Source organism: Pelodiscus sinensis, chromosome 19 (assembly GCF_049634645.1).
Source record: "Pelodiscus sinensis isolate JC-2024 chromosome 19, ASM4963464v1, whole genome shotgun sequence".
In the NCBI taxonomy this organism is placed as follows: Eukaryota; Metazoa; Chordata; order Testudines; family Trionychidae; genus Pelodiscus; species Pelodiscus sinensis.
Window position 1 is genome coordinate 15,744,457 of NC_134729.1, and position 19,525 is coordinate 15,763,981.

Here is a 19,525-nt window from a genome sequence, read left to right on the forward strand (position 1 = left end):
CACTGCTCTGTACTGATCCCCTTTTGTGGCACATTAAAATTAGGGCTCCCAGCATGCACTGTTCCATCATCAACTCCATGGGCAGCTCCCAGCGTGCACTGCTCCAGGGCTTCTCAACCCGCAGCCCATGGTGCAGTTTGGGTTTATGTGGGTCTCAACACGTGGCCCACGGGTGGGAGCCAAAACAAAAAAAGTAGTCAATATCATGGGCTTCTCTTGACATGCATTTTAGTAGTTAAATTCCTAGACTGTCATTGCTAATTAAAAGTATGGTCATGGGGTGGGAATCGGGTAAATATTGCATTTGATTAATATCAGCAGAACTGACTTAAATGGCACCTGTGTGTTGTCGTGCTTTAATCTTTGTATTCATGCAGTGTGAAAGAAGCTATTTGCATATATTTGCATGTATATGCAACCACACTTAAGTTGCGCTCTCGGCATGTGCTGTGAGTATCATTGTGGCGCCTGAAGCTTCCAAGTTGAGCAGCCCTGCCCTGCACTGCTCCATCAGCAGCTGTTATGTACAGCTCCCAGCATGCACCGCTCCATCAGCAGCTATATGTACAGCTCCCAGCATGCACCGCTCCATCAGCAGCTGTTATGTACAGCTCCCAGCATGCACCGCTCCATCAGCAGCTGTATGTACAGCTCCCAGCATGCACCGCTCCATCAGCAGCTTTATGTACAGCTCCCAGCATGCACCGCTCCATCAGCAGCTGTATGTACAGCTCCCAGCATGCACCGCTCCATCAGCAGCTGTTATGTACAGCTCCCAGCATGCACCGCTCCATCAGCAGCTGTATGTACAGCTCCCAGCATGCACCGCTCCATCAGCAGCTGTTATGTACAGCTCCCAGCATGCACCGCTCCATCAGCAGCTGTATGTACAGCTCCCAGCATGCACCGCTCCATCAGCAGCTGTATGTACAGCTCCCAGCATGCACCGCTCCATCAGCAGCTGTTATGTACAGCTCCCAGCATGCACCGCTCCATCAGCAGCTGTATGTACAGCTCCCAGCATGCACCGCTCCATCAGCAGCTGTATGTACAGCTCCCAGCATGCACCGCTCCATCAGCAGCTTTATGTCCAGCTCCCAGCATGCACCGCTCCATCAGCAGCTGTATGTACAGCTCCCAGCATGCACTGCTCCATCAATTCCACGGATAGCTCCCAGCATGCACTGCTGTACGCCACCAGGGTGTTCATGTACGGCCTACAGGGCTCCCAGCATGCATCTCTCCAGCCTTTGGGGCTGCCATAGTAGCTGCCGTTCCCAGCATGCACTGCTCCAGTTCCCTCTCCCGCCTCAAATCCCTCATCCAGGTCACTGGCACAACTGGTCTCAGTGGTACAGCCTATAACACCCCCACCCATAAGTGGTACAGTCTTCCCATGCCTAACACATCAGTGACACAGTACAGCTAACCCCGCTTCGGGTCAGTGGTACAATCCTTCCCGTCCCTACAACCTCCCCAGTAGGTTAGTGGAACAGCCCGAGAAAACTGTCTAATCTGAGCGACCGTTATTGACGGTTATCCGATAATTCCACTTCCCCCCCCCGCCTATCTATAGTCTAGTCCAATCAGAGGCCCAAGGCTGCCTGACGCGCCGGTGAGGCTGAGCCAATCCTGAGAGGGGGTGGAGAAAACGAGGCTGTGCTGGGAGCCCTCCCATCCCGCTCGCCGAATGGGGCAGAGCGAAAGCTGGCGCGGAGCTCTGCGATAGGCAGTCCGAAATGATCGACGGCCAGGACAATCAAATAGCGCGTCTGAGTCGTGGTGGGCGTGGCCAACGGCGAACGGGCCGGAATCAGAAGCAGCCGGGGGCGGGCTCAGTCGCTCGCGATGGGGTGAGGCGGCTGCGCGCGCAGCGGGCGCGGCTGTGAGGCGGAGGCGCTGACAGGCGGCGCCGGGCCGGGCCCGTGGGAGCTGAGCTGAGCGGACGGAGCGGGCCGCCGCCGGCGGGAGCAGGTCCCGGAGGCCCTGAGTCCTTCCCCCCCGGGCTCCGTCCGGCCCGGCCCCCGGGGGGAGGATGGGGCAGCGGCGGAACCCGGGCGGCAGCAGCAGGGGCCCGGCCGCACCATGACCGGCGAGAAGAAGAAGAAGAAGCGGCTCAACCGCAGCGTCCTGCTGGCCAAGAAAATCATCATCCGCGACGGGGCCAGCGTGAGTGCGCCCGGGGGGGACACCGGCGGGGGGGGCGAGCGGAGGAGTGGGGGGGGCGGACAGGGCACCGGCTGGGGGGGGGTGGGAGAGGGGCGCCGGGCACGGGGGGGCTGGGGGGGCGGGTGGGAGAGGGGCGCCGGGCACGGGGGGGCTGGGGGGGCGGGTGGGAGAGGGGCGCCGGGCACGGGGGGGGGCTGGGGGGGCGGGTGGGAGAGGGGCGCGGGGGGCTGGGGGGGCGGGTGGGAGAGGGGCGCCGGGCACGGGGGGGGGCAGAGGGGGAGGCATTTGCACTAGCTGATTTGCCAGGCCCATTTGCGCGGCATTCCTCTTGCTGGCTGGTGCAATCGCCCCCGCGCCCCAGGTGTCGTTGATCCCTGTGTCCGTGCCAGGGAAACTATTTTGGGTTGGGGGCCATTGACCCACAGAAAAATCAGTCGGGGGGGGGGCACGTACCTGTGAGAAGCGGGGGGGGGGGGGGAATCCACTGGCCTGGCCCCTACGTGAGGGGGAGGGGAAAAGAGAGGTACTGGCTTTGCTCACCTCGCGCCCCAGCCCCTACTTGGAGGGCAGTGAGGCTCAGGGCTCACCCCCAAAACTGGAGGAACACTTCTGGGGAACTGGGATTAGTAGATTTTTGTGGAGTCCTGTAAGCTCTAGGTTGGAGCCAAAACTGGGGTTCAGTGTGCAGGAGGGGACTGCTAGGTTGTGGGATCTGGCCAGGAGGTAGGGTACAAAAGCAGGGTGGGAGTGTGGGTCTGTCACAGCTCCTGAGAGAGGCGCAGGTGCTCCATGTGGCCTTCCACTTGTGGGCACTGCTCCCTCCCCCTCACTGGCCACAATTCCAGGTCAGTGGGAGCAACGGGGATGGAGCCTGTAAATGAGCACAGGGACAGAGCATCTCTTCACTGAAGTTCCCAGAGCTCTGCCCTTTTCCTCCTTGGTAGGCATAGCCTGCAGGCCCGACACAGCCTGCAGTTTACCTTGATCTAGGCTACAAGGCTCAGAGCCACCTCCTGACCCCACTCTGAGCTGGCCAGATCCAGGCAAGCTGAAGACCATAAGTTCCCCATTTCTGCCCTAAGTGATGGGCAAGTAATAGGCAGCCCTGGCCTAGTTTCTGCTGTGCAGGGTGTGAATCCCAGATTGCAGCTGTGCTCTGGACAGCATCAGTCTGGTGTGGAGATGCAGGTGGGAGCCAAGAGTGCTTCTTGCACTTTTCACTCTGGGGCCATCTTAAATGTGGGAAGGCACAGCTATGATCTAATTTGGAGCCATTCTATGAAGATCTGAACCTTGGATGTCACCAATGTGGTGGTTCCAGTGGAATGACATGCACCCAATCCAGCTGATTGCTGTGTAGGTTGACACTTTGGTTGGCATTTGTAGATGGTCTTCAGGATTTTGGACCTTCCATTAAGAAGTGTTTTTGAAATAGGGATCTCTTTCCCATCATGCTGGCCCTCATAGAGGCCAAGATATTAAATTGTGGTCTTCTCTCCCATGCTGGTTCTCATGGGAACCAAGCAGTCATTTCCATAAAGTGAATCCTTGTTTCTGAGGCACCCATCAAAATGTTTCAAATGGCAGTTATAGCACTGTCCTGGGGGACAGTCTGTTTGAGTACAGTGATCTCGCAATATATTTGAAGCAGATTAACCATTTTCCTATGTCATCAGAGTTGCTAAACTGGTTTGGGCTAGCCAAAACAGAAAATATTTAAGTTGGAAACAACTCAAACCTGAACTTTACTTGTGTTCTTTCAAATCTGTATGGTTTGAACTTGGATGTTGGGGTTTATGCTTTTGGTGCTGAATGTCCCAAGTTCAATGCCCCCACTCACAACGGTGATTTATTTGGCCAGAACTCGTTACAGTAATATGGTTTTAAAATAATTTTGTAATTTAGTGCTAGACAGAAAAAAGGGGCTTGCAACAATCATATTGGGACAAATAGTTAATTGTGGTTAATTGCCATTTTTCCAACATGGTAGTTACAGCATGGACTGTGCAAGCATTATACACTGGGCCCTATACAAATTCTTGTTACAGAGAGTTGCATACTGCCTGAAACGGCTTACCTGTTGCCTGGAGTGCATAACCTCTGCATGAATTGGGAGAATACATGGTTTTTGTTTAGATCTGAGGGTCAAAAAGATCCACATGCAGCGTTTTGGTTGGACAGGTATAAGGAAAGGATGTGAGGGGGAAAGGGGAGAGAGGGAGAGGGGGAGGGGGGGGGGGAGAGAGAGAGAACACTTTCTGTGACAAAAGTATCTCTCTCTTCCTACCAAGACAGCGTGATGGGATAGGGGAGTTAAATAGCCATGCAACTAGCACTTTTCTCCAACGTTGTTGGCATAATGCTACCTTCACATTTTGTAGCAACAGAAGAAAGGTTTGTGCAGAATAAAAATAACTTCACTTAATGACCATATTGTCCTTAGGTATTCCCAGTTTTGAAGGATATTTGTCTTTGAATGAGATTTACAACCTAGTTAAAGAAAGTTCTGAAACTGACAGAACAACCAGGGTTTCAATATACTTGTCTTCTCTTGCTGTGTTTACAGCTATATTAAGCTGTAGCTCTCTTAAAATAATTCTACCTCATGTTTGGGTAACAGTATGCTATAAATTCCAGCATACTTTTCACACTATTCCACAAATAAACTAAATGGGAACTTAGGAAGCATGTTAGTCTACTGTAGAATAGGGATGCACTAGTGTAGTAGATTAACCAATAAGCAAAAGCTTATAGGTTAATGCTATAGACTACATGTATCTTCCCCCTCCCTCTCAACAGCCTGTCTCAGTCCTGGCTTGCAATGGGCCCAGGACCTATTCCCGCTGCAGCTCTGCATTTAAAGTGTTGCTAGGAGGTAGACGGGCAAACAGCTTGGCTCAGTTCCAACTCACACTGGGTCCAGGAACTCAGACCATCGCACCCCCCCCTAACAGGGGCTGCTGCCACTCCTATATCAGAGGCAGCAGCAAAGCGTGAGGGAGCCAGTCCATGAGGGGAGAGCTGTTTTTAACCTGGCTCCTCTCATGGACCAGCCCTGCCTGGCACTCCATGTTGCTGCCTCTGAAACAGAGGCAGCAGTGCGGAGTGGCAAGGGGCTCCTTGGGAATGAAGCCAGAGCACAGTGACTGCCGGACCCATCCCCAGGGACTATCCGAGAAGAATTCATGAGGTTACTCAATTATTCAATTAACTGATATTTAACATCCCTACTCTAGAAAAAACATACAAGGACTGACATTTTCCACAGCTGACAGGAGATTCTGACTTGCATCTCCCATGAAGTTGAATAGAAATTGCATCTAAACTTCTTAGGTGCTTTTGAACACTTTAAACAGCTTGGTTTAATCACAGATGTATTTTATAGTGCATCAGGGCTGGTCTTGGTGATAGCAGAGCTTTGTGATGTGTGCAAGGTGCACTGAAAAGAAATCCCCTCTTGTGAAAGGAACACTGTGCCTTGGAGTGATTGGCCTGTGCAGTTCCCAGACATAGCTGAGTGCAGCTCTGTGTGCTTTCTATTATCCCTTGTGACTCCTGTTCTCCACAAGCCTATGACCTTGCAGATACACCCTACACAACAAAGGAAAACCTGGGTCAGTAGCTGAGATTTAGTACTCAAGGAGATGTTTATTCTGTAACTAATTCCAGTGTTAGCATTTGCAGGGAAATTGGTTGTCCCTCAAGAACTAAAGGGAAGACTTTCAGAGGCACAAAGGGCATTTAGCTGCCCCACTCCCATTGAAAATCATAATTTGGGAATCTACCTGTCCTTTATGCCTTTGAAAATCTCCTGCTATAGTGTTATCAGTTTGTGCTCAAAACCATCTTTCAGGGTATTAACACATTTTTTTTCTTTCAGCGACAGGGGATTGGAGAGCCCAGTGTGTACCATGCAGTGGTGGTTATTTTCCTGGAATTTTTTGCCTGGGGGTTACTCACGACCCCTATGTTAACGGTGAGTTACTGACTTGTGCTGAGGCTAACATTGCTGAGATTGAGGATTTCTGTGAAGATCTGTGTGCAGTTTGGGTCTGAAGCAGAATCTATAAACTACAGTATTCTAGTTGTAGAACTCCTTCTTGGAAAGTACTTTATATATGGGAATTGCTGCAGCCACATCTTGATTGGAACATGGCAATTATTTAAAAGCATGTAAGAACATTGCTTAACAATTTAGGACAGATACCGAAGAATATATTATTTGAAATGGAATGGAGGATCCAATGACCAACTTTTGCACCTGTGCTGAGACATTGGTTTAATATTGATGTAGAGATAGCATTGTCTCTGAATTATCAGCACCACTCCCTGCTTTGTCAAATTGTTGGAAGGGCTCAATCTTTCTGATCTGGAACCTTGCCAAGATCTCAGTTTGGAGTGACAGACTGTGATGTAGCCATGTTGGTCCTAGGATCTGAGACAAGGTGAGAGACAAGATAAAATGACTTGCTGGACAAACCTCTGGTAGAAGACAGAGCTTATGCTCAGCTGTTCTTCATATCTGGCCTAGAAGAGCTGTATGTAAGCTTGAAAGTTTTTCTCTTTCACCAACTTCAGTTGGTGAAAATAAAATATATTACCTCACCTATCTTGTTCCTGTGATGACCGATATAGGTGACAAAGGAAATGTTACAACAAAACCAAGAACTAAGGGGTAGATTTATCAAAAACTAGAATTCCCAATTCAGTTATTTGTCCTGAATTTGACTTAAGTGACTGGAAACCTCCAAGTTGGCAGCTTCAAGAGGGTTTCTCAGTTTTCAGAACTTATTTTCAGCAGCTGGTATGACTAGTCACATTAGAATTTAATGTACCGTGCTCATTTCTGGGATCTAAGTAATCTGTTACAAAGAAGTTCTTGTTCTCAAAAGAAGTACGTTTAATAGTATGAAAAGTAAGTCAAGTAGATGAGGGATACAAAAACAGGAAGATGGTGAGTACTTGTTGAGGAGAAATGGGGATTAGGCAGATGGAGCAGTGGTGGAGAAATGTTTGTCTGAAAATGGTCTCATAGTGTTAGAGAAACGTGGCCACAAGCTCACTGCCTCCCCAAATCCAACACAGTCACTCATAGTGTGTACCAAGGAGAAGTGGCTGCTGATGGCATAAATAACAGTAGGGCTCCATATACTTTGTTAGCAAAGCATGCATCTGTGGTGACTGTGGCCCGGGAATAGGAGTGTCAGTGCTGTGGGCAAACTTAGGCTGCAGGCTTATTTCATCTCTTGGCCTTGAACAGCAGACCATCGTGACAGATCTGTAAAATAGTTGACTTGGTCTCCACAGGTGTTACACCGGACTTTTCCTCAGCATACATTCCTGATGAATGGCCTGATCCATGGGGTTAAGGTAAGGAATTCTTTCCTTCCATGTTAAAGAACCAATGCTGTAGAACCACGGTGGCCAGGCCATTTACCATTGGGCTTTGTTCCAATCTGAGCAATGGAAAGTCATCCTAATCAGAGTGCGGTTTAGTGTGGTTAGTCTAATCTACAGTGAGCAAGTGGACACATTATTGGCAAGCACAGCAGATGGGCAGTCCTGTTTTCATGCCCAGTTGATTCTGTATGCTCACCCATTTAGGTATTTTCTTCCTGAATAGAACTAATAGTTTGCTGGATAGCTCAAGAAACCTAAACCCCTTACTGTGCTTGCAGCTAATAACATTCCAAAACAGCACAAATACCCTCGTGACCAGATTCTAGATAGGGGTGGGCAAGATACGGCCTGCAGGCCAATATGCAGACCACTCCACTGGGACCCACGGGCACAAAGCAGCCCATGCCACTTTGAGTGGCGCAAGCTGCTCCTTATGACTCTCTGTTCTGGGTGCCTGTTTTCAGCCAATAGGAGCTGAGAGATTTTGCTGGGGGATGGGAGCATGTGCAAAGTCTCTCCCCCCCTTGCAGAGAGCCCTAGAGAGCCCTTTTGAGTGATTTAGGGCTGCTGTCAGGCATTGAACCTGCCTTAGGGTCCTGCAGGGCTGCATGCCAGGAGCAGCGTTGGTAAGGTCCTCCTGGCCAGAGCCTGCCTCTGGCATCCATCCTCTCCCTGCATCCTAACTTCCTGCCCCAGGACCCCACCAAAACCCCCTCTACCTTCCCTCCTACCTTCCTCCAGGTCACAACCCCCTCCTTCACCCAAACTCCCTCTGACCCCCCTCCCCGCATCCCAGTCCCCTACCCCAAGCTCCCTACTGCATCAACGAGACCCTGCACGCCGTCCACAGAAAAATGCAGCCTGTGACTACTTGAGGTGGTTCCCCCATCAAAATTTGCCTACCCCTGTTCTAGACCATAAGAAAACAAAAAACTGGTAGTTAACTCGAGTAATGGAATTAAAAACAATGTAAGCATAGAAACTCAGCTCTCTCAGGGTATGTCTACACTACCCCGCTAGTTCGAACTAGCGGGGTAATGTATGCATACCGCACTTGCTAATGAAGCCCGGGATTTGAATTTCCCGGGCTTCATTAGCATAAGCGGGGAGCCGCCATTTTTAAATCCCCGCTGCTTCGAACCCCGTGCAGCGCGGCTACACGGGGCTCGAACTAGGTAGTTCGGACTAGGTTCCTATTCCGAACTACCGTTACTCCTCGTGAAACGTACACCTTAAGGAGCTCATTCTCCTGTTTCGTCATGGGCCTGAGAGACTTCTAGATATGGGGAATCACAGGGTCTGAATGGACTTGATCTCTCTTCTGATAGAGGCAGCAAAGGGGGGGAAGCGACTAGTTGAGTCACTATTCGACTACATCCCTACTCTCTTCACATCCAGCAGGTCTCAATGTAAAGCCAGAACTTTCCTTGGACTGCAGCAAATGTTGACATTTTGGAGCTTTGCCAGCATCTTTGCATTGTGGCATGGGCAACTCCCTGCTGTGCAGACAGGCATAGGAAGACCTGAGCACTTAGAGAAAAGAGAAATAATTTCTGAGCATCTAGCCGTTTTAAGTCAGCCATCTAATGAATGCCATGTTTTGATAACCTTGGCTTTTCTTAGAAAACCAGCACCGTGTATGACCTACTCTTGTCATTTGTACTGGTTACATTGCAGTTCTTACTTTCCTATTGACAACCAGAGAAGATGGCAGTGTAATTTGTACCTGATATGAACCCATCTCTCTTCTTCTAGGGTCTGCTGTCCTTTTTAAGTGCCCCACTGATTGGTGCTCTCTCTGATGTCTGGGGCAGGAAGTCCTTTCTTCTCCTCACTGTGTTCTTCACTTGTGCACCAATACCTCTCATGAAGATCAGCCCATGGTTAGTCTGTGCCTGTAATGGAGATGATGTGACGATGCAGTGATATGGGAGGGATCGACCCAGAAGATGAGCAAGCATGTGAAGAGAGGGAATTTGGAGGTGTAGTCATTTAAGAGGGTGGAGTTAGGAGGATCTAGAAGGTCAGTGACTGTGGAGAAGACTGAAAGTGCTTGTATGATGAAGAAAAGGAGCCTAAAGAGGCACCCTTTCCTTGACCCCTCCCCCCCGAGCTTCCTTCCCACGTTGTCCCACCATTGGATTCTAACGCCCGTAAAAAATGCCTTCTCCCATTACTAAACACTGTGTCAGTACTGAGTCACATTGATATTCCCTTTCTGTGCGAGACCAACCGAAAATGGGTCTGGACTGGATTTGCAAGCCATGAAGTGTGAGCAGAAAAGAGCCCAGATGTGTTTCTGAGCACGTCAGGATGAAGTAAAATAAAATAAATTGAAGCAGGGGTGTGGAGAAGACTGTAGTTCAGCAGCATTAAGCTCCTGTGTTGGTCGTGTGGTTCCCTCTAATTCTGACCCTGGGACTATCTTTCAGGTGGTATTTTGCAGTCATTTCCATGTCTGGAGTCTTTGCTGTCACCTTCTCTGTGATTTTTGCCTATGTTGCTGATATTACACAGGAACATGAACGCAGTACAGCTTATGGCTTGGTAAGGACATGCTGCAGCAGTTTATTCCCTAAAGAATTACTCCAGCTCTCCAGAATCCAGAGAGTTGGAGAGGTGGGTGGGGGAGCTTTCATAAGAGGGGCCCATGTGTATTGTACTTTTGCTCTGCTCACAATGCATTGAGTCCATGGCTGATCCCATTCCTAACTCCAGGTGGAGCAACATGTTTAGAAACCAACCCCAGAGCCTGGTGCTGTGAAATCTGAAATCCAGCTGTATTGTCCTTTATAGCCCTTTCTCCAGCTCGTGGCTCTAGTCCATGCTTTTTGTGAACTCGTGTACATTTCCTGACCCAGTTACTGGTGGCATGTTGGCTCCATGCAAACACAAATAGAACAACGGTTGTGCACCTGAGGCTTCTGCTGAACTATTCTTGCATAGTATTATAATAGGATTACTGAAAACTCCTTAAGCATTGGCTGAGATGCCTCTATCACCCATTGTCATGGCCTAGCCTGAACTATCAGGAAATAGTAGCACATTTCTGTGTTGATGTGGTTTGGCTCTTCTAGAGTTAGTGGAGCTGATGGCCTTGGAGTAGAAAAGAGTAGGTACTGGCAAGAAGATGCTAATAACACTTGTATTTACACTGCAGGTGTCAGCCACTTTTGCAGCCAGCCTGGTCACAAGTCCAGCAATTGGTGCATACCTGTCCCAAACCTATGGTGACACACTGGTGGTGGTGCTGGCTTCAGGGGTTGCTCTACTGGATATTGGCTTCATTCTGCTAGCTGTACCAGAATCTCTGCCAGAAGAGATGCGCCCTGTGTCTTGGGGAGCTCCCATCTCTTGGGAACAAGCAGATCCATTTGCAGTAAGTATTTGCTACTTGCTGTTTTTTCACTCTAGTTTAATTTCTAGAGCGATTTCCCCAAGTTCCATGTTGGCTCTTCTAATAGGAGGGTGAAAATAAAGGGAATCACCATGCAAGAGACAAAGGATGTGAATTAAAACATAATTGTATCGGGTGCAAGGATGATGTCTGCCTGTGTCCAGCAGTTCGCCTGTGCTGGAAAATCAGTTCTCAGTGGACATGGCTAAATAATGTCTCAGGCCAGGTCTAAATTTGGGGAGGGAAGTCAATCTAAGATACGTAACTCCAGGTAAGTGAATAGTGTGGCTGGAGTCAACCTACCTTAGGTCGAATTTCTGCGGCATCCCTACTGCAGGAGGTCTTTGGGGGAAACTCTTGTCAACTTCCCTTACTCCTTGTAACCCGGTGAAGTACTAGCACTGACAAGAGTCGGATTAGCAGTTGATTTAGTGAGTCTTTACTAAACCTGCTAATTAGAACTCTGGAAATTGATTTCTGCAGAGTAGCTCTCCTGGTAAGTAGAGATAAGCCCTAAAAACTGCTCTTTGTGTCCCTGAATAAAGATAATATTTTGGTTGAAGTGACTGATGGTTTGAATGTAAATCCTATTGCTTTCCAGATATACTCTGTGTAGTCAGGAAAAACACCTACCTTGTCACTGCTTCTGTTAGCCTGGGGAAGTGCTGCTTGGGTCTAGGGATGTAAAATCCCATTTAATTAGTTAACTCATTAAATGTCCAGTTTGTGTTTTCTCTTCCAGTCTCTCCGCAAAGTGGGTCAGGATTCCACTGTGCTTCTCATCTGCATTACTGTCTTTCTCTCCTACCTGCCTGAAGCCGGCCAGTACTCCAGTTTCTTTCTGTACCTCCGACAGGTCAGTCAGTGGGGTTAGGATACACATTTTGAAATCAAAGGGTTGTAATGCACATTGTACTCAAGCATTTCTTCTATTTCCTTCCTGGGGGAGGCAGCTTCTGCCCAGAGATCCTAGGCTGTGGGAGTTTGCAGCTTGGCTGCACACGAGCAGTCCTGGGTTGCTGGTGCTGACCAGAAGCTAGTTCCCAGTAAGGGTGAAACTGTATCAGTAACCCATTGTCTCTTGTGGACAATGCAGTATTTCCATGAATGCTGGTTAACTGTGCAACCCTAATGTATCTTGTGAATGCAGTCCCCAGGCTAATCACTAGCACCTGCCCTCTATGCTTACCCACCTGGGACAGGGTGGCCATTCACTTAGTTACCTCGTTAGCTCAAGGAACATCCTCCATCTTGTCTCTGTGGAGGCTTTAATGTTCATTTTCCCGTGAGGAGGTGGAGGGTACAGAAGTTTAATGTGTGAGCTACTGGTACTACATATTAGTAAGACTAGAGATTATTCTCATAGTGTGGCTTTTCTCACGTGCAGTACAAAACCCTGTGTCTGAAATAGTGTCCCCTTCTGGTATCTTTGCAGGTCATTGGATTTTCCTCAGAGACTGTGGCAGCCTTTATTGGTGTGGTTGGAATCCTCTCCATATTGGCTCAGGTGAGAACCCATTTTCTGCCCCGTTCTCTGGGTACTACTCGCACGCCCACTGGTCATGAAGATACACCAATATTTGTGTCCTTGAGGATTGTATTGGCAACTGCCAGAATCCCATTGCAAAGCCTTACTTATGCATGTTACATGCTGCAGGACGGCTCACGGGTGTGATGAACCTGGCTGTAAGGAGAGTTGCCTCATTCTTCTACATCACTTTCTTGTGCAGTCATGTTGCCTCCTTTCTCCCAATTGTAGTTTGGTAACATCCCCTCCTTTCCTCTTTCCAGACAGTCGTGTTGGGGATTCTCATGCGTTCAATAGGAAACAAAAATACCATCCTCTTGGGCTTAGGCTTCCAGATTCTACAGCTCGCCTGGTATGGCTTTGGGTCTCAGCCTTGGTAAGATTGGCAATATCAAATAAACAGTTGGCATGTTTCTCACCCCTCCCCTCCTTAGGTAGCTGCTTGTGTCCAAGGCAGTTTTCATTTTGCCACCAGAGGGAGATATTTGTCTGTGATTCCAGCCTTAGCTTGTGATACTCCATCTCTGTGGAAAGCTCTCCTCCTTTCTGCTTAATGCAGCTGTTTTTAATGTGATTCACGGACCCCTGGGGGTCTGCAGACTAGTTAAGACTTCCAAAGCGTCTTCATCTCCATGCAACATTTTTTTAGAGGTCCACAAACAAAAAAAGATTGAAGAGCACTGGTTTAAAGGGCGGCTTTCTTTCTCTCTTGCAGGATGATGTGGGCAGCAGGAGCTGTAGCTGCCATGTCTAGCATCACTTTTCCAGCCATCAGTGCCATGGTATCTAGGAATGCAGATCCCGACCAGCAGGGTATGTCACTCTTGTTGCGTTTGTCTAATGTTTGGATTAAAATTTATCCAGCAGTTATCCTGGCAAGTTTTCTAGCTCTTCTGCATGGTGGGGAAGGAATGCTAGTGGTGCTGTAGGGAATACCCCTGTGGAATTCAGTGAACATCTGAGTGCTCTCTGTGCAGAATTCTGGTATGGCTTCGAAGTTGTATGTATGTCAATCACTTGATGTTAATTGTCTGATGTGGACAACATGAGAACTTTTAATGGGCACCTGTATGCTGTACTGGTTTCCAGGAACTAGTTCACACCATCAGCCTATCAAGACTGGTATTTGCCTTTATCGATACCTGACGTTTGAGAGGGTTTTGTAACATTCCATAGTGCTTAAGTGCAACACTGAACATCTGTGTGTTTGAGGTAGGAAGTTCTTTAACCATCTACCTGCTTTGAGTTTATGCCCTGAATCATGAGATCATATTGCCTCTAATTCATCCTCCTGTGTTCAGCTATAAGAAGTCATCACTTACCTGTACTCATGCTCTGGGAAATGGCAGCTTGACTCTTTAGTTTGTGGGGAGATACAGCTGCACAGGAGCTGAGATCTGTTTTCAAGATTCATTGATTTGTGTGTGTTCACTAGATCTTCTGGATATGGACATAACCCTGTTCTTGGGCATACAGATGTTTTGCCTATAAAAGACATGCTCTTGAGACAGCCAGAGGCTTACATCTTCCCTGTCTTCACTTTTTCTCTCAGGTGTGGTTCAGGGGATGATCACTGGAATTCGGGGGCTCTGTAATGGGCTAGGGCCAGCTCTCTATGGCTTTGTCTTCTATCTGTTCCATGTGGAATTGAATGAAATGGCTGAAGTAGAAACCCTGGGTAAGGCCACGAAGGTCATGGTCAACCCTACTGATGAGGTATCCTATCCAGCTTCATCACTATATTTGTTTGTCTGTATTCTCACTTCAGTGCAACTTACAGCATTAATCATTCCTGTACTTTGCTTTACAGAGTAGCATTATCCCGGGGCCCCCTTTCCTCTTTGGAGCATGCTCGGTCCTGCTGTCGCTCCTAGTGGCCTTGTTCATTCCGGAACACAATCTTGCATTGAGATCGGGCAGCCATAAGAAACACAGCAATGGAGCCCAGACCCACACCCACAGCCCACAGGCTGGAGGATCAGATGGCAAGGAGCCCCTACTGGAGGACAGTAGTGTATGAGTATGGAGGGGAGAACGTGAATCTCTTGCATTTCAGCTCCAAGCCAAGGATGGACTGTATCGACTGGAGTTGGGGTGAGAATCGGGGGACATAATGGACTGTGCCACTAACAGCTAATGAGGGAGGGAAAAATTGTCCTTCAAAGCCAAATACATCCAGATTGTACCATTTGGTGCTGAAGGAAGAAGAGAGACTGCACCATGTGAAGGAATAGTTCTTAAGGAAAACCTGCTTTTGTATGTGAATGGTGAACTTCAGTGTCACCTGCCATATATTCATCTGCCAATGAAAGTGAGGAGCCAGAATTCTATCCCTCTTTTTTCATATACACTGAATGAGCTGACAGCGAGAGAACCGAGGCATCAGTTACATGTCTTTTTCCCCCAATATAATCAGTGCTAGCCTCTGGCCTGCCTGTACTTGATAGGCTAAACTACTTCAGGCTGAGGACTGGGCAGGTATAGAAATCGCAGCCCAAGCCTGTATATTCAGCTCATCTTGAAAATACAAGATGGTCTGGTACACGAATACAGAATAATGAGTGTGTAGAATAGACTAGTCAGTCTGCATCTGAATATATTCTTACTACTTGAGGGTCTGATGAATTTGCCTATTCCAGCCCATATAATAAATCAGGCAATTGTGTTTTAGCACTGTTCTAAAAGAGGTGGCAAAAGTAAAGGTTCAGCTGTCACTCTGCCCTTAACTCACACAGGAGTGTCGAGGTGGTGAAAAGGCAGTTGTGAGTTATGAACTCAGTAAGCTTGAATTTCCTGTTTTGGAACAACTACAGTTACTTGTAGCGTTTTGTCTGCAGTTCCCTCTTCTGGAAGTGGATTGAGAGGTTTCCAAAGAAACCTTTCATGGAACTGGAAGATTAGAAAACGTACTTCTCAGAGTTCAGAGAAATGGCGTCATCCCTGTTATGCCCTTTTATAAAACCATATTAGTTCCCCTAGACTGCTGCTATCTGATAATGGCTGTCTAGAAGTCACAGCTCAGCCATTCTGCTCAATCCATCAGTCTGAAAGGCTGCAGCACAAACACTTACATTATAGTGGACTATAGATTTGAATTCCACTTGGCATTTCTGGACCGTCTACCGGGGACAGCCATCTTACTGAAAAATGACATCTTGGTGTCCTCCACTCTAGGGTTGAGTTAATTTAGAGACGAGCAGTGAAGCCAAGCAAAGGCTCAGATACTGAGTAGTGTGGGAATAATCAAGAGAAACGTGCATGTTTGTTTGAGGGTTGCTTAGTGATATACAGATAGATAAGGGGGCATTCAGAGGAGCAGAAACAATTGTTCGCATCAGTCTGGGAGATCAGTCAGAAGAAATAGGCTTAAGCACTTACAGGGAAAATGTAAATCAAATAGGAGGAGAAACCAGTAAGCCAGTGGACACAAAAGCAATAGAGCTAATGAAAGGGGCTGTGGATTCCTCCACTGGAAATAGTCGAGGCTTGAACTAGAGCAGATGTGATGTGGTAAATCATTGTTCTATGAAGGGAAGTCTTCTGTCCAGTGGCTGTGGTTTGGGATAGTTTACAGCTGGCACAGATTTGTAGTAGGTAACTTAGCTCCCCATTCATTGGGAACTGGAAATCACAGCTAACCTGCTAAGGGCATAACTGCTAGGATGTTGGTGTCACAAATCAAACTTGCAGCAAGGCTCAGACGTGCCATTTACTTCTAAATGAATTTTAAAGCTGGTGAGACATGCCAGATGGGCAGCCCTGGCAACTGAAGTCCTCTGACCCCACACAGATACAGTACGGGGAACGTCTCTACTTAGCCCCGCTAGTGTACCTCACCCTGTCCTGGAGGGACTGCTGCTAGGGAGGTGGGGAGTTCAGGTTCCAGAGCTTATTCGCTTTATGGCCTCTTGTGAGGCTACCAATGTGGGACCAGTTAATGTCAATGGTGTCAACAGTTTGATGTGGACTGAGCTCTACAAAACAAAATTCATGCGATTGAATAGCTGTTGGTCAGTAACAGCTCAGAGTCACTGTTCCCCTAGACAGGGTTAGAGCTAGTGACCTAGTATTCATTCTCCTGATTTAGCCACTGTAAGAAATGGCAATGTTAATTGTGAATTGTATCACCCAAGGCTCCAATCCTGCAGCTGGATCCATCCTCTTATGTTGTGCAAAGACTAGTGAACTTAGAGGAACAATATACGGAAGCAAGAGTTTGCCCACATGAATCCGATTGCAGGGTTAGGGAATAAACTAGCAGAAAGCTTCCCTGAACATGATGGCTCCAGTTTTCTCAAGGCTTATCTTGGCGGTGCCTCAAGAGTCTCCTAATCACAATCAGGAAGATCTGGTACTGTCCATGCACAGCAAAACCAGGTCTTACAGGAAATCACCCCATTTAAATTCCTTCGCTTCCCCCCCCCCCATCTAAAAAATCCTCACTCTGAAGTATAGTGAAGCTACAGATTTCTTTTTAAAAAAAAAATTGAGGACAAGGTAAAACTACTGCCCATTCATACATTTTGTTTTAAAATTGGCTGAGGTGCTTTTCTCCCCCCACATAAAAATGAAAGTAACACTGGTCATACTGAGGCACTGAGGGAAAATATAATTGATGAAACACCACAAAATAAACTGTAAACTTAATATATATTATAAATTATATATTTTTAAAAAAATATTTCCCTTTATTTAATAGCTTATTAAAACTGACATGTTCTGAATCTAATTTCCTTTTAACTATAATTGCTGCCTGTGACTTTTTATTGATCCTTCACTCGATTTAAATAGGGAAACTGCTCTGGCTAGTTCCACTTCTTGGTCCTTAGTAGCACAATGTTGTGATGATTTGAGTTTTCAGCACTGCAGCAAAGCACTTACATTCCTCCAGAGTCTGTACTGACAAATTCAATACATTTTTATAATTGAGTATGTAACAACATATAATACTAAATCTTGGACCCAAATGATATGTTACTTCAAACTATATTTCTTGGCCTAAATCTGTCTGTTTACAAGCAAATCCCTGAAGCAACTAGTTTCGAAGGCTTGGTCTAAAATTGAAAATGGTACCAGTATAACTATTGTCATTGTGGGGCACAGCTGTACTGCTATAAAAGTGCTGTGCTGTTATAATTTCCCTTTCTGTATGGGGAGAAATCACTGTGGCATAGTTAAATCCAGTCTTGTCTACACAAGTCCAAAGTGGCAATGCTGCTGAATTATACACTCTGGAAGCTTGAATGCAGCCTAGTGGCAGGGATATTTGAATTTCATGGGAGACTCCATTAATTATTAAAAGTGCAGCAGATAGAAATTTGTTTGAAAATCCTTTAAAATTACACCTACCTTGTCAGGAAACTGGGGATGGTTTAACTTCACCCACAGACTCCTTCCCCTGGACATGTAGGGAGATGATCCCCTATTCTGCCTTTTGACTGAGAAGGATTTGGCCAGCCTGTAAAGGAGCTAGAATTACAGGACCCAAATGAAGAATGTTGTTATTCTGAAGGGCCGATAATTCTGTCGCACTCCCCATAGAAACTGGAAAAATCTGTAGAGAACATTCATTTTTCAACTAGTTTTCTCAATTTTGTTACTTTATATGAAAAGCTGCATATTTTTAAAAGTACCTTTTTAAAAAAAAAAAAAACCCTGCAGCGTGATCCCAGACACTGGCTGTCCAGCATCACTGTTTCCCAAGTTTGTCAGCTTATTGTCATAAAACACATGAGTAACAGTGGTGAAACTCAATTGTGGCTGAAAACCTTTCACTTCAGTGCCCCTGCTGGTTAAGGGAAAGGTGGCCTTCTGCAGCTCCTGCATTGATGCAGGGGTTTGAATTTAAAAACTGATTTTGTTGGGTTAAAATGCATTAGAACCAGTACCTTCCCACTCTGCTTTAGTTTTACAATTTAGAAACAAAAACACTACTATTTCATTCTGTCTTTCTCTGCACTGGATGGCTGCAAATGTTCTTGATGATCAGGCATGTGGAACAGCAAGTTTTAATAAAGAATGGCAGCACCTCCACTTTTTAAATGAATGGAGTTTGCTATTGTGTGTGACTTTGGTTTGTGTTCTTAGCTAATGAAGAAATGTATTTTGTTTATTTCAATTGTGTTTAGAGCTGGCTAATCTCTCCCACTCATGGGTTATTTATTAAACTGCTACTTTCCTGTTGCAGTAAAATCCTCTTTGCACTCTCACTCTTCTCCTAACCCATGTGAAACAAGATGGCTTTAAAAATCTGTCCCTGTGATGCTTTTGAAGTGGCTGTGCTTCACTTCTAAACTTCTTGATCCTTTGAGGTGTGCTCTAGGAATTAGAACGGAGAACTGCACATCAGCTCTCCTAGCCTCTTTCCTCCTTGCTCTTACTGAGGGCTGATCTACACACACACTTGCATAAATTGAACTATCCAAGCTTCCTAAAACAGACTTAGTTATTTCAGGGCAAGTCTGTGTAGTTCTATTAGTTAAGTGGGTGGTCAGCTAAGGTCAGTAACTAACTTTGATCCTCAAAGTGTCCAGACAATCTGTATCCCTACCGTTTGCATGTAAATCAGCCCTGAGCTGCTGTCCTCTTGAGTGAATGTGCCCTGCCTTTCTTCTACCCCTTTCCTGCCTTGCCACAACTATCGTGAGGCTAAGAAAAACGGAAAAGTGTTTTACAGTCCTCGAATGAAAAGTGCTGCCGTACTCAGTGTAGAAGTACTGCTACTTAATAACTGAGATCCGCACTACGGGTGCGTCTAGACTGGCAAGATGTTGCGCAAAAACTTGCCAGCTGTCTACATTGGCCACTTGAATTTGCGCAAGAGCACTGACTTTGTAATGTACAAAATCAGTGCTTCTTGCTCAAATACTTTCACGCTCCCGCTCGGGGGAAAAAGCCCTCTTACGCAAGAATACGAGGGCCAGTGTAGACAGGGAAGAACTGTTTTGCGCAAAAAAGCCCTGATGGCTAAAATGGCAATCGGGGCTTTCTTGTGCAAAATCGCGTCTAGACTGGCCACGGATGCTTTTGCG

General features: G+C 46.9%; 1 protein-coding gene across 1 annotated transcript; it reads left to right on the plus strand.

The window, feature by feature from the left end:
• The first annotated feature begins 1,828 nt into the window (after positions 1 to 1,828).
• LOC102462124 (hippocampus abundant transcript 1 protein) lies at positions 1,829 to 18,527 on the plus strand. The gene is made up of 12 exons (XM_075902585.1): positions 1,829 to 2,169; positions 6,050 to 6,145; positions 7,477 to 7,539; positions 9,325 to 9,452; positions 10,002 to 10,116; positions 10,730 to 10,948; positions 11,709 to 11,822; positions 12,402 to 12,473; positions 12,758 to 12,870; positions 13,210 to 13,307; positions 14,047 to 14,210; positions 14,305 to 18,527. Exons 1-12 carry the CDS (start codon positions 2,086 to 2,088, stop codon positions 14,512 to 14,514), a joined length of 1,476 nt encoding a protein of 491 aa, XP_075758700.1. The 5' UTR covers positions 1,829 to 2,085; the 3' UTR covers positions 14,515 to 18,527.
• The last annotated feature ends 998 nt before the right edge of the window (positions 18,528 to 19,525 follow it).